This window comes from Nannospalax galili, unplaced genomic scaffold, assembly GCF_000622305.1.
Source record: "Nannospalax galili isolate Female #2095 unplaced genomic scaffold, S.galili_v1.0 scaffold387, whole genome shotgun sequence".
NCBI classification, from domain to species: Eukaryota; Metazoa; Chordata; class Mammalia; order Rodentia; family Spalacidae; genus Nannospalax; species Nannospalax galili.
The window spans coordinates 838,079-853,429 of record NW_008355795.1 but is presented as its reverse complement, the minus strand read 5'-3'; the positions used below and the strand labels follow the sequence as shown (position 1 = coordinate 853,429).

At 42.9% G+C, this 15,351-nt stretch overlaps 1 protein-coding gene across 1 annotated transcript in view; it reads left to right on the top strand.

The window, feature by feature from the left end:
- The window catches only part of Tnni3k (TNNI3 interacting kinase), a 304,879-nt gene that overhangs the window by 130,813 nt on the left and 158,715 nt on the right, over window positions 1–15,351 (top strand). The window contains exons 12-17 of the mRNA XM_008853645.1: window positions 8,903–8,989; window positions 9,525–9,581; window positions 10,929–11,021; window positions 11,136–11,193; window positions 11,303–11,497; window positions 12,231–12,335. Of these exons, the coding sequence (XP_008851867.1) occupies window positions 8,903–8,989; window positions 9,525–9,581; window positions 10,929–11,021; window positions 11,136–11,193; window positions 11,303–11,497; window positions 12,231–12,335 (595 nt within the window). The remainder of the gene's footprint in view (window positions 1–8,902; window positions 8,990–9,524; window positions 9,582–10,928; window positions 11,022–11,135; window positions 11,194–11,302; window positions 11,498–12,230; window positions 12,336–15,351) is intronic.

The window sequence follows — 15,351 nt, the reverse complement described above, 5'->3', positions numbered from 1 at the left end:
CTTAATGAGCTATTGTGGGAGCTAGGAAGGTAGAGTGTTGAGGGCAATGCTGACAGTGGGAGCTGGGCCTGTGAGGTTTCAGAGGGAAGGCAGAGCTAGAACTGTAGGTAGGAACCTGGAGGCTGCAGCCGTGAGGTAATGCTGCTTTTCTCTCTGGGTTGCTACGCAGCTCACGCTTAGATTTCTTATTCAGCCAGATGCCCAGGGAATACTGCCAATGTCACTAAACAATAAATTAAAATCAAAACAACTTCTACAGGCCAATCAGATCTAGGAAACTCTTCCATTGAGTCTTCCCTCTCAGATGACTCTAGACTGTTAATTTGATAACTAAAGCTACCAGGATAGTTCCAATCGTAAAAAAAAAAAAAAAAAAAACAAGCATTTTTTAAAGAATGTCCCAAAGTTCCTGTTTCTATACACAGGACTGGCAAAGTTTAACTCTGGTCAGAATGCTTTTCTCCTCTCTTTTGGTTTAATCCTAGCCTCCTCTTTCAAGCTCAGCATGGAATTCATCAAGGCACTCCCCCAGAGTCCCTGTATATGGCTGTAAAATGTTGGCAGAAAACACATTCAGAGCATCCTTTGTTTTTCTCACTAAACATTGACTAAATAAAATTTAAATAACATATGATATAAATATAGCTTATGTAATTATTTTTCCTTGCTGCTAAATAACATCCCTATAAAAGTAAAGAGCACATCAACTTCAACAATGTATCTCTATCGCCTATTGCTGTTCACTCATTCAATGAAAATGCACTGCCAACCTAGTGTGCTATTGGTGCTGTGCCAGAAACTGAAGTGAGGCAGGGAACAAGACTGGCTGTGCAGCCCAAGGAAGACCAGCAGGACCTGCGCAGCCCAAGGAAGACCAGCAGGACCTGCGCAGCCCAAGGAAGACCAGCAGGACCTGCGCAGCCCAAGGAAGACCAGCAGGACCTGCGCAGCCCAAGGAAGACCAGCAGGACCTGCGCAGCCCAAGGAAGACCAGCAGGACCTGCGCAGCCCAAGGAAGACCAGCAGGACCTGCACAGCCTAAGGAAGGCTGCACTTCTAGCAGGAAGAGACTGAAATCAAGAAAAGGATTGAAATATGGCTCAGTGTAGTGGCACACGCCTTCAATCCCAGCACTTGGGAGGCAGATGCAAGTGGATCTCTACAAGTTCAAGGCCATCTTGGTCTCATAGTGAGTTCCAGGGGCTACAGGGAGACCCTGTCTCAAAAAGACCAAAAAAAGGATTGAAAATATGTGTCACATTATCAATATGCACTCTAAAAAGTAAGAATGAAAGTACTTTTGTGAGAAGAATATTCATAGACACAGCCTAAAGTTGAGTAGTTAGGAAAGGCTTCCTTGAGGAGAACTTGGAGCAGCTCTGATAGGTGCATGATAAATAGTCAAAGAAGGAAAGGAAGGTGGATTGAGACAGAGGAGGAAGGAGAGTGGAACAGTGTCTGTGTTCTCTTGGCAAAAACAGTTATGTTTGCCAACTCCCCAATTCCCACCTTAGGAGGGCTGGAGCATGTTGGTGATAGCATGTTGCATGAAGGGGCAGGTGACACTCAAAACAGGCACTTTTCAGATTCAAGTCATGAGAAGAAATTGCAAGACAGGAAATTTTATCAGGGCTTCTCACTAGGAAGATGAGCTGTAGAAAGTCAGATAGTAGAAGGTGCCCTCTGACATCTCTTGTTGGTGGGAGGGAGAGAGGGGAAGAGATGGGGGGGGGGAGAGAGAGAGAGAGAGAGAGAGAGAGAGAGAGAGAGAGAGAGAGAGAAACAAACTTACCATGGTGTACATGTGGAGGTTATATTACAACCTGAGGGAGTTAGGGAGTTGATTCTCTCCTTCCACTGCCTAGGTTCTGGGAACTGAACTCAGATGGTCAGATTGTTGTTGCCAGGTTAGTGGGAAGCACCTTTGACCCACTGTGCCATCTGACTAGATCTTAGAGTTCACAAATGGGAATTACAGATATTAAGGTACTGGCAAAGTTTTACTATATCATTGGTTCCTCTGAGTTCGTGTTAAGAAGGCTAGGACTGATCTGGACATGAGGGACACATGTGGCCAATAAGAATTCCCTGGCTTTGGACTGGAGAACTCAGCGGGCAAAGGGCTTTCTGTGTAAGCCAGAGGACCTGCTTTTGTTCCCCAGAACCCACATCAGGAAAAGGTAAGTATGGCAGTATGAGCCTGAAACCCCAGCACTGAAGGCTGGAGAGAGGTTGGGTCCTTGGGGCTTGATGACTAGCAAACTATCCTACTTGGTGAGCTCCAGACATGTCAGAGACCCTGTCTCAACAAATAAGGAGTTCAGTACCTGAGAAAGGACACCATGGTTGACCTCTGTCCTCCACACTCAAAGTGCACCTGCACGCATACAGAATTCCCCGTTTCTGTAATGAACTTTCAGGTCTCTCCTCATCCTTTAACAAAGGGTCCCCATGTCAGAAAGTCAGCAGGAAGGTCTCAATACTGATGTCATTCCCACTGACCTCCATGTCTAGTTCTTAAAATAATTCTCAGGCAAGGGAAGAAACCAGCACTCATCACCTCTATGTGAACCAGCAAGGTTGGGGAGAAGACAGCATGGAAATAAAATGCACACTTCTGGGGCTGGAGAGATGGCTCGGTGGTTAAGAGCACTGGTTCAGTTCCCAGTACTCACAAGGCAGCTAACAACCACCTGTAACTTCAGTTCCCTGGGACCTGACACCCTCTTGTTTCTTCAGGCATTGCACATACACAGTACACTTACATACATGCAGGCAAAACACACATGAACATTAAATTTTTCCTGAAGCCTCAGCTGGATACATGACCATGGTGTAGAACTGACCTCTGTAATAATTGCAAACGGGACTGATTTATAATCTCAGAAATATAGAACATGCAATAGCCATTGATCAAGGTGGAAGTTTAGAGAATTGTGGGGGAAAATCTTACCCAAAGTAAAGAAATTGAAGGAAACAAGAATGTGTGCATTTTGAGGGGTAAGAAGAGCGCAAGAGTTGGGGCGACTTCACGCTGGCCAGGAGTCGCATTTGCCAAAGCCCTTTATGTGCCCCAGTGACTAACGCTCTGAAAGTGTAAATTGTTATTACAGCTGCATTAGGCTAATAACATAGCCATCTGCAACTTGTTTAAAATACTTGGCTGTAAACACTAAATTCTAAGATATGGGAAATTATTTTATTTAATTAGTGGACGTTTGAATATCTGTGGACTTAGACCATTAGAGTACCTTGCTTATATGTATATCTGTTATCAGGTGTTTGCTTAATAATTCACTGATGGATCTCCAACAAGGCCGGTTTCTACTTAACATGTTGTGGCCCAGGGTTGGGGAAAGGGGTGTCAGTGGCTTTGAGTTCTGTTGTGTGGATGTTAATGGCTTGTCAGAGCAGTCCAGGCACACAGGAGCTTCTTCATACACTGATGCTTTAACCACTGTCAGCAGGAGATGGGAAATGAGGCAGAGACGCCTTGCAGAGCCAAGGGAGCCTCATGGCATTTCCCTGGCAGCCTCTGGCTTATCACCAGCCAGAACACAGGCACTCATTAGGCTCTTGATGAAAAGCATTCCAAAGAAAATGCCAGCAAATCGTGCCACTGGGCTGGCAGGAAATTAAAACTGCTCAGAGCAAGTGGGGCCATGAGAGCTGTTAAAATGAGAGGGGACACCAAGGGTGTGATCACCGACAAGCACAGGAACTCGGGATTCACAAGCTGAGCTCTGCTTTGCTGGGGAAAGCTTGAGGTCCTCTGTCAGTAGAGTTAGTTGACAAAGGGCCATCGACAGGTGGGGTACAGTGCTCTGTGTGTGGTGTGTGTGCATGTGAGTGCATGAGTGTGTGTGTGTGAGAGAGAGAGGAAAGTGTGTGTGTGTGTGTGTGTGAGAGAGAGAGAGAGAGAGAGAGAGAGAGAGAGAGAGAGAGAAAGAGAGAGTCTGTGTGTCTGTGTCTGTGTGTTGTGCTGGGGCAGGGGGGTTCCTTCCCTACAGGATGTCCCAGGAAAAATGGGAATAACAGAATTTTGTTTCGTTTTGTTTTCTGGATCCAAATCCTTAAAGATCAAATAGAAGAAAGATTTTTAAAGCCCCACAGGCTGGTGGAGGCAAGGACAAAGCACAGAACCTGTGAATTCAGCCAGTAGTTGAAGGAACTCTTCAGTTCCAAGGTCATTTCTCTCTTGATGCTCCGTCTTACATCCTGAGGCTGAGAAGATGGAAAGAAAGTTATGCTTTTGGAAGATGCTGCAGCTCAGGAGCACAGCACAGTGGGATTTGTGTGAAACAGTGTGGGAGGAAACTAAGGCCCTGGGGACAAAGAGGATGGATTCCTGGAACCTGCAACACACTGCCTTGTAGAGCGAGGGAGAATGAAGATACTAGACGGTTGAAGAGACAACTGACTTATTCTGTCCCACTGAGCCTGTGAAATCACAAAGGGCTTTACATGTGGAAAAAGCAGGAGTGTTGGTCGGTGTGTATGGAGAGAACTCAGACACTGTTTCTTTCTCTAAGGAAGGGGCTGCAAGGCAGGGATATGGTAACTCTAAGAGTCAGAAACAAAAGACGGGGGAGCTGGACTTCTAAGAAATGTGAGCGTGCTATCACCTGGCTAGCAGACCAGAGGAAATCCTACCAAGATTCAAACCTTCCGATCTATGAGAGGATAATCTTGATTTGTTAAATCACTATGTCTTGGGTATTAACAAAAGTAGCAACAGAAAATAGACTATTTAGATTATCGAATCTGAAAGTAAGCATTCAAGTTCAATTATAAGTCTTGAGGCAAAAGTTAATAAACCTCCCTTTAAGTTGTTGGTCTGGGTAGTCCTAGAGACAAAATAACACAGGCTATTGCCACGGCCCTTAATTTCCTCTCAGAATTTGAAGGGAAGACCGTATTGCTGAAGAAAGGACATACTTCAGATACAGGTCTTGGAGCAGTGGAGTTGGACTGACCTGGAGGCCTCCTTCCTGAGGACTAGCTCCCACAGTTTCAGAGGACACTACGCAAGCTGCTAAAGGAGAAAACTCAGTCAGTGGTCCAACCCAGCTTCAAACCTAATAACCACAATAAGACTGCCACAGAAAGCTATCTCCACTGGTACAGTGGTGGCACTTTTTTCTTGGGGTTAATCAACAACTATCTAATTGGACTTTTAAAGCCTGCTCATTGGGATGGAACTCATGTGTGGTACTTTAAACATAGCTAAATAGATATGGCTGGAGAGGTCATAGATCCTAGAGAAAACCCTACATCTGTCACATTCTTAAACAAATGGCATTTCTTTCTGTATGCTAAATATGGATCCTTATATTTATAGATGAGTATACCAGTGATTACTCATCAAAAAAGCTTCTTTTTGCAATAGATAGAGGCTATTACAGAGTTCTACAACTGGTCACACACAGAGAATAAGGGTCTGCGAGATGCCCAGTTCTAAGTAACTCATCTACAATGAAATCTCTATAAGGCTCATGGAACATAGTGGAACAGGAGTTAGAGGTCTGCGAGATGCCCAGTTCTAAGTAACTCATCTACAATGAAATCTCTATACATAAGGCTCATGGAACATAGTGGAACAGGAGTTAGGATAGTAATGAATCTGTCCACTTTCACCAGGGAATCTTCCTCAGGCAACACAGGGCAATTAACAGAGAGGCCACAATTGGCCAACCTGTAGAGAATAAGAGACTGCGGATTGTGTGTTCCTGGATGGGACGAGTATCTTAAGCCTTACCCACCCGGGGCTCAGGGACCACTGCAAGAGCCAGAAGTAGTGTTTGACCACAGGAAATCGGTTTTTCCAGGCTTCTGGGAGCTTGCGTATATGAACTTACAGCAATGGTAACAGCATACACAGGACCCATGCAAACTCAAATCAGACAAAAACCCAGCATAGAATTGGGGAAACAGGCAGCAGATCCCAATCTTAACTGAAGAAATATTGGCAGCTGCTCACTGATGGGTGAAGGAGAACTGGTCTTCTTTAAGGGATCCTAGATAGAACGACCAGGCTCCAGGGCATAAGCTTACACTGCGTAACGCCTGGAGACACAAAGTTGACTCGATAGGCCTTAACGTATATGACAACATATGGAATCTGGTGGGGGTCTGTAGGGAATGCAGATAAGGAGGGTATCTACATGTAGGAAATATTTATTCAATAAATATATACATATCGAAAAAATGTAGAGAGGAGATCGAAATAGTGCATTCACCTGTTAGAACTGCAGGACACAGCAATGGAATAATTTATTATATACTTATTATTTTGGGTGTGCACAGTGAAAGTATGTGCACATGTGGGGGTGTGTATATGTGGGTACATATGAATGTAGAGTTCAGTGGTCAACATCAGGGTCTTCCTCAATTGCTTCTCCAGCTTCTTCTTAGAGACAGGGTCTCTCACTGAGTATACAGCTCAGATTGGCTAGGCTGGATGACAGATGATCTCCAGAGAGCCACCTGTCTCTACCTCCCCAGGCCTGAGATTATAGATGTGGACATGGCCTTTAACACAGTTACTGTATATCCAAACTCGGGTTCTCATGATTGTGAAACAAGCAGTGTACAGAGAGGCATCTCCCTAGGCACACATCTAGTATCTTAATATTTATGTCGGTCTTCAAGGATATTTCATTATGTAGAATCTAAAGATGAAAATCTTTTATAAAATAGCCATGCTCTGGCGGTTTGAATGAAAATGTCCCCCATAGGCTCCAAGTATTTGGACATTTTGTCCCCAGATGGTGGCACTGTTTTGGGAGGTCTTAGAAGGTGTGGCCATGCTGGAGGAAACACGTCACTGGGGTTGGGCTCAGAGAGTTCTTTAGCCTTGCCAGATCTCCAGTTGTTCTCTTGTTTCCTGTGCCTACTTGGAGACGTGAGAGCTTAGCTTCTGCTCCTCCTCCAGCCACCTCTGCCACCATGCCTCCCAACCGTGACAGACTGTAATTCCCCTGGAACCGTAAACTCAAACAAACTCTTCCTTTTATAAGTTGCTTTGGTCAGTGTTTCTATCACAGCAACAGAAAAGTAACTAATACACATGCCTTTTCATCAGCTGAATCATGTAGTGGTTTTCCAAATGGTCTCCACTGCTTCTAGACGATGGGTGTGCTAAGTATAGGTCTCCGTGCAGCACCCTGGAGCTGGTTGGACAGCCACCGCCCTGCTACATGACTGTTCACTCAGTGTCTCAGGGAAGGGCTCAGGAATCTGTGCTCACAGGGTGTTCTGAGTGGCTGTTACACATGGGGAGCAGCCTGAGGAGCACACTTCCCCAGGCGTGTGCCTCCCTCCCTCCCCAGTCCAGCCACCACCCTCATGTCCTGTGCTGTCCCATGCTGTTGTTCCTTTGTTTGTGAACACATGGTACCACGTTGGCTCCTGACCAGGACTTTCACAGTAGCTGCTATCTCTTCCTCTCCTCTTAGAAATGTACCTGTTGGCTAAGGTTATTCAGGCCTTGAGATTTCCCGGAGACAATTATTAATAATAATTCAGACCGATCTCCGTCATTTCCATGTAGACTGTGAATAAGATTTGATAAAACGGAACACCCACGAGTCACAAATAGAAACCAAAGAAGAAAATGGACCCTCCTCACTAACTTCTAGATTGTTTTCATATGCATTTTGTTAATGGCATGAAGAATGTTTTATTATTATTATTGTTATTATTATTTCTTAAAGAATCGGGAACTGGAACATGACCTTTGGGAAGACTTTTAGTTCTAGTAAATATTTTAACTTCTCCATATTCTGTTCCTGTTTTTTAAGAGAGAATTTGATAAACAAGCTTTATGTCAGGCACTCTGCATGGTAACTGGGTGTGCTAGGCCTGCACTAACTCTCAGGCATCTCGTGATAGAAAAATATTTGTTTCTTTGCCTCCTAAAGTTGCCCATTTTTACAAGGGGTTTGATTGCATTTCACAAGGCTCTGGGCAAGATCTTTAAGGTCCACTGTTTTCCTCTTTTATAAATTAGCTTCAGTAGATTATTTTTATAGTGAAAGCATAAACAGTGTTAAAGTTTTATTCTATCGAAAATCGATGGTTTTCTCTGAAGAGTACTTAACATTTTTCAACTTTACAGTAACAAGTGCCCGCCAGAGTTAATAAGCCCCAGAATGGGGTTGGTATTATGTAACGGAAGTGTGGCATTCCAGGACTGGTCACACCGGGAGAAGACAGTTTCCCTGAACCCCCAACCTTGGTAACCCTGGTACTCCCTGTTTCCTCAAGTGCAGACTCTGATGTGACATCATTCTTGCTTACGTTTCCTATGATTATGTCACAAGGTCACAGTCAGATGGAAGGAAAATAGAGAAATATCCCCAGGTGGGCAGCCAACCCCGATGACAGAGTGACTGTGAGGAAGGTATGCAGATACCTACAGGCAGCTGATGTGCCAAAGAAACCTACACAAGTTATCTTAGTGCCATATGACTGGGATTTCCAACCAAATGTAAGGATCAGTCATGGCAGGTCCACCTCTCTCTCCTGCTAACCCCAAGTCCTTTTAGACTTTTAACCGTGTCCTAATTGCACACTCTCACAGCACTTAACATTTGTTCCTTTAGAAGTTTTCATTAGTCTCTTAATTCCTATAATTATTTACTCAACTACACTGTAAGCCTCTTAAGGGCAGGATCAGAGTCCTGTGCTCCTGAGCTGCTGTCAGCTACTCTAGTTCATCAGATATGGTGAAGTCTTTGCAAGTTGTATAGAAAAAGGAAAGTGCTAATTCATATTACAGTGCATAGTCTCTTAAGAAGCAATCTAGGCTATAAATTATCTCCAATTGCTTTTTGGATTGGGCATCTGCTGAGTCAATCAAGCCCAAAGTGAGACCTGTTCCTTTTGTCTTTTCTTGAAGGACACGATGCCATCATCACCCTCTTGAAGCATTACAAGAGATCTGAGGATGAGCTGCCATGTAATGAATATTCCCAGCCTGGAGGAGGTGCTCTCCCCACCACACACCTTTTTTTTTTCTATTCAGCTTCCCTTGCTGTACAACACTGTGCCCAACAGTAAACCTGTGTTTGTGTTACGATCCCTCTGGGCAAGGAGGGAGGGTACAGCCTAAGTGATGTGCCTTATTTCTAGAAAATTTGTGTCTGGGTGGAGCTAAAAATAGTGTTCACCACCAACAAATTTCCTTCCTCAAAGTCAACACTCCTTGGAAAGGACAGGCATGAGGGTTGTATAGGACTGGAAAGGCCTGGAAAGGTGGGAACAGGCATTTTCCATGTCAGTAGTTTACTAAGTTAGGGAAAAAGAACACATAACCAGACACAAATTACATCAGCTGGAGTCTGCTAAAAATGGCATCATCAAATCCTTTTATGCACTTTCTAGACAAATATTTGTAGTACAGTTTCCATCCCCAGAAAAGTATTTAAACCGTAAACTTCCTCGTCTGTCTCATTTTTATGATGTTGAACACTAGAAAGAAATGGATGCTTCTTTCAACTGTTAACGTCTGTTCTTTCTAGATGGTTCCTATGTGTCTGTCCCATCCCCCTTGGGGAAGATTAAAAGTATGACTAAAGGTATGTATAAATAGGATGGTGGTTATATTTTGTTGCTAAGGCTGATTGGTTCCTCAGTATGGTAACATAGTGCTTTGTTTTTATTATAAATGACTAGTTTACAGGTATAAGCAGTATCACCAGTAGACCATTGTTTTCATAATTTACTTTATCCTTATGCCCTTTTAGTCTGTAAAGTTATAATGACAGCAAAACTTTCATGAGCATTACACAAATGTCAAACTCCCATAGTACTATTGAAATATTTATACCTGATGGCTGGGAAGGTTCATTGTATTTGGGAGTTGACATGGGTGAATTTCTTTTGTTTTATTTCTGTGCCGAATAGCTTCACTTGTCAACTGGGAAAAGGACCCCTCAGTTGAAGAATTTTTTCTCCATGGGCCTGGCCTGTGGGCATGTCTGTGAGGCATTTTCTTGATTGTTGAGTGATGCAGGTGGGCCCAGCCCACTGTGGACAGTGCCACCCCTGGGCAGGTGGTCCTGGGTTATATAAGAACGCAGGCTGAGTACAATTCCTCTGTGATTTGTGCTTCAGCTCCTGCCTCCAGGTTCCTGCCTGGAATTCTTGCCCTGGCTCCCCTTGATGTTGGACTATGAGCTGTAAGCCAAATAAACCCTTTTCTCCACCCCCAAAAAAGAAATATTTATATTGGGAAGAAATATAAATTACAAATATTAATATTCTTAGAACTGGAAGTAGATTTGCCTTAGAGAAATCTTCAAAATAATAAACTAGTTTTCAAAAATCTCTCAGGTAATACTGTAATTTAGGAAGACTTTGGAATGCCCACTGCATACAGAAATGAGGGACAGTAGACCAGGGCAGCATAAAACAGGTTTTCATGGCCAGTTTTTATTCAACCACTTGGAATTTGAAGTCTTTTAAAAGTACTTTTTGGTCGGGGGTATTTCCTCAGATTGATTCATATGCTTATTTCCTGTCCTTTAATTGGCATCCCCCAGAGGCCCAGTTCATCAATAGATATTTGACTTAGCCTATTGATGTAGGAATGGATTGACCTGATTTCTCAGGCTATAAAACAGAACACATTGGAGGGTGGCCATGTCATTCAGCCACACTAATTGAGGTTGAGATCACCAGTAAATGCATGGTCCTGATAACCCTGTGGTCAAACAGCTAAGACAGAATTCTGGCTATCATGCTGGTAATGCAGGGCCTGAGACCATTTGCCCTAAGGTTTTAGTATCTGTAAGTCATCCATTCCAGTGGGGAAATTAACTAGTCCTGGGTAATGGTGATTTTAGTTGAATGCATGGATGCATGTGTACACACCCACCTGTGCACTTCTTATCACAAAATAAAGTGACAATTCCTGTGTGCAGAGAAGGCAGATGTTCTCCTGCTAAGGGCTGGGCTGCCCTCCCATTTCCAGCTCCAGCTCTCTGAAATCGAGTTCCATGAAATCATCGGCTCAGGTAAGCTAAGCAGTTAGAGTTCAGCTTCAGTTTAATAAGCTCAAGACAGTATATTTCATTATTATAATACAATAGAATAATGCATAAGCATGCACTTATTTCTCTTGATTTTAGGTTCTTTTGGGAAAGTCTATAAAGGACGATGCAGGAATAAAATAGTGGCTATAAAACGGTAAGTAAACAGAGGAAATTGGCACCTGTAGGCTTGGAAAAGCCCAGCACGGCCAGCCCCTTGTGCCCATCCAGCTGTTGATGAGAACTTGCTATTGCCACTGTTTTAGTTACCGAGCCAACACCTACTGTTCCAAGTCGGACGTGGATATGTTTTGCCGAGAGGTGTCCATCCTCTGCCAGCTCAATCACCCTTGTGTGATCCAGTTTGTGGGCGCCTGCCTGGAGGACCCCAGCCAGTTTGCCATCGTCACACAGTACATATCAGGAGGCTCCCTCTTCTCACTTCTTCATGAACAGAAGAGGTACGGCACTCTGGCTCTCACCCACCCTGGCACAAGGCACTGCAGTAAATTTGAAATATCCTAAAGATTTGTGATTGGCTGAGCTTTCCCCTTCCGAAATCTCACAGTACTAGCAATTATGGCATTCTAAATATGGCTGGTAATTTACGAATAATTATTGTATTTCAAGGAGTGAAGTAAGTCCTTAACACAACATCAAAGGTAATAAATTTAAATCGACAACCGAATAGTCTTATAAAAAAGACACAAAAAAAGACTAACTTTGGCATGCCGATAAAGTGGATGTATCTGTGTAAGCTCAGAATAAAATAATCACCGAGTCACAGTAATTATTTTTAAAAGTTTTTAAAGATAATGTACTTGCACAAGTGTCACCTGAATTCACTTCCTAAATCTCTGCAAATCGTAATTAGAAAGTGGCTTCCTTCAGTGTCTAAAGCCAATATCATTTTTATATTATTGTGGATTTTGGTGTATCACAAATAAATTAGAAAATCGTACAATATTTTAAACAAAACATGTTAGATATCTGAATTGACCCATATGTACACATTTTCCACTGTAGTAAAGCTATTTTCCAGATTGGTTTAATTTTTAGCTTAATCTTCAATAAATAAAAACTTGAATGGAATTGTAGAGAGGAGGGTTCAGGTGCTCTGCTGTTTTCTTCTGACAGATACAGTGGGTGTGGCTTCAGCCACTTGACCGCCGTTCAATCTGTTTCCCATTCTAGAATCCTCGACTTGCAGTCTAAACTAGTAATTGCAGTAGATGTTGCCAAGGGTATGGAATATCTGCACAACTTGACCCAGCCCATCATCCACCGCGACCTGAACAGGTACTTGGCTTCCAAAATAATGGACTTAGAGCTGTGCAGCTAGGAGACTAAGGTAATGTAGGGATGATCTGTTTCAGACTTATCACAGGAGATTTTCTACTTACTCAGTGGGGAGGGGAACAGCTACCATAGGTAGGTGAGAGGAAGTTTGCTATTGTCTTTCAGACTGCTTCCCAAATATCTAAATCAACACAAATGTCCAGAAAGACAGTGCTGTCTACAGTACGTACTCCGTGATGATGCTTCTGTGAAGGGTGGACAGGTGCTCCCATGAGATATTTACAAGGCTGAAAAGTTCCTATGGCTGGGGAGCAGTGGAGCCTTTGTAGTGGAGCCCAACATATTACTCAAGAGTTCATGAACATATTGATGGGACAAACCCACTATGCTGCCAGTCAAGCAGAAGTCTAGACCTGTGTTTATCTGTACTACACAGCACTTGACAGTTAACAACTGTGTTAGTGGTTTAGTATTTACACTCTTCTTTCTATCGTTATTTTGGACTTCTACTCCTTTTATTTTTGAGAAAAACATGTTTACTGTAAAACGATATGACGTGTTCTACCAACGGCATCTGCACACATCTTGTATTGATTGTCTCTTGGTTACATCAGAGGGCTGTGCTCAGTGATTAACCCATGACGTCTAGGCTTGTGCAAGGGCATACAAAATGACAAAATCACCGGATACCACAATCATCGAAAGTATCTGCTATTAACCAAATGTGACTATAGTCCCCAGGTCAGTGAGGTCAGGTCAAGGAGTACTCTCAATGACATTAAGAATATCCTGCATCAGGGCTGGAGAGATGGTTCAGTGGGATCACTGACTGCTCTTGTAGAGGACCCAGGTTTGGCTCCCGGCACCCACATGGTGGCTAACAAACAACTGTCCTTAACTCCATGCCCAGGGGAATATAATACCTTCTTATGACCTTCGAGGGCATTGCAGGCCATGTGTGCACTTACGTACATGCAGGCAATACACTCATACACATAAAATAAAAATAGTAAATAAAATATTCATAAAGAATGACCTACATCATACAAAATCAGATGTTAGGATCTTATCTGAAACACTCCTTAGGATCATTATCTTGGTATTTTCATGCTAGTAAATTCACACAAACCACAGAACCAGCTTACCTGGTTTCCACGTGAAAGGCTTCATGTGATATAGAGACTTGAAACAAATACAGAATCAAAGTGCCCCACAGGGGTGGAACACCAAAGGATTTCAGTTTTTTTCCTACAGAGTGAAACTTGTTTCTGAGGAGAGTCTTAAACAAAGGCCAGTGTGCAAAATAACATAGCTTTGGTTGAAGGTGGTATGCAGTGGTAGAAAACATTATTATTTCCCACTGCTAAGGAATGAGACCCAAAGTTGCCTTTGTGGAACCCCACAGACAGTTACTGATCTACCTTATAAAACAACCCAGGTTATTCTGTGCCCATAACTTCCACTTCAGTTTCACCAATAAGATCCATATAGATCCTGGATGCTGTTCCTTCTGCAAACGCCACAGTTCTACAACAACTAAATATAAAGGAGTTACTGCATGCAGCTCCCGATCACCAGACACTTGGACGTCTGCTGTGTTGAAAGCCTGTTACATTTGGCACATTTCTGTTTGCAAAGTGAAGAAGCTGCCTGAGGCCCCAGTGTGCCAACTTCCCAGGAGTTTTCACATCATCATAGACAAGAAAAATACTTACCTAAATACATTTTAAGCTGTAAAATTGCCAGTTCTATAAAACAAATAGTGGAATTGTATAAAATCCCAGGAAGAAGAATATTAATTAGTTTGGAGGGGTTTAGAGACAGCTCTGTGGATGAGGTGATATATGAGCTTGGTGCTAAGGAATGAAAAATTTTTAAAGTGCACACTAGAGTTAGGGGAGAGATTGGTCAAACTGAAATTAAATTATTAAGCTTCTGTGTAGGAACTATAAGTAAATGGAACCTGAAGACAGAAATTGGTGTGTGCTGAAAATATAGTTTAGCTGCTTCCCTGTTTGCACTGGAATCACAAACCGGAAGCTATGTTGTGGGAAGACTAATCGAGCCTTTAGGTGGATTATCAACCAGAGCACAGTCAGGAACCCGGTGAGGCAGGTACAGCCCTAGTCTAGATGAGAAGAAAATAACAGAGTTGCAGTATCAGGAAGTAAAACTGAAATGGAAAGATGCAAAGAACAGAGACAAAAGGAGCTGAGTCAGAGCTGGTAGAAGTGAGTCAGAGATGGAAGAGCTGAGTCAGAGCTGGTAGAGCTGAGTCAGAGCTGGTAGAGCTGAGTCAGAGCTGGTAGAGCTGAGTCAGAGCTGGTAGAGCTGAGTCAGAGCTGGTAGAGCTGAGTCAAAGCCCAGTGCTAGAAGTGAAGATACAGGACTTCATTTGTACTGACTTAGCTTTCAAGTGAAAATCATTTCTCCACTTAGCTATTATTTCTTTCCTTTGCCTTTTCCCCTAAACGTTGATGCTAATAAAAGTATTTTCTTTGAGTGTCAGGAACCAGATTGAGAGCTTTCGATGACAGAATGAGCTTTTCTGTTCCATTCTGACCATGTTGTGTGGTATCAGAGTTCAGGACTCAGGTTGCAGCTTCTGCAACTGCAAGTTTTCATTTCAAATGTATATTCTGTCGCCAGGTGAGTAAAGGCAAGTTCTTACCATCAGTCAGATTGCAGAAACAAAAAAATATAAATATTGATTAGATATGAATATAAGACATTTACCATAACAGGTACAGGTTTATAGTTGCCATTTTTGCTGTGATGTAACCTAAATGGTTAAAATTCTCTCAAAATTCTTCAAATATTGTGAAACAGGCACAGAGACCTAACTACTGCACCTATGGTTTCCCGATACTCTTCTACCTTCTGTCATTAATCAGGTGACAGCAACAGCACTTTGTCTTGTTCAGATTAATGCAGCCCTGGCACTGTACATGCTCAAAGGAACACACCTCACATGCCAGAGGACTTGCTCCAGCTTAGTTGGATATATATATATATA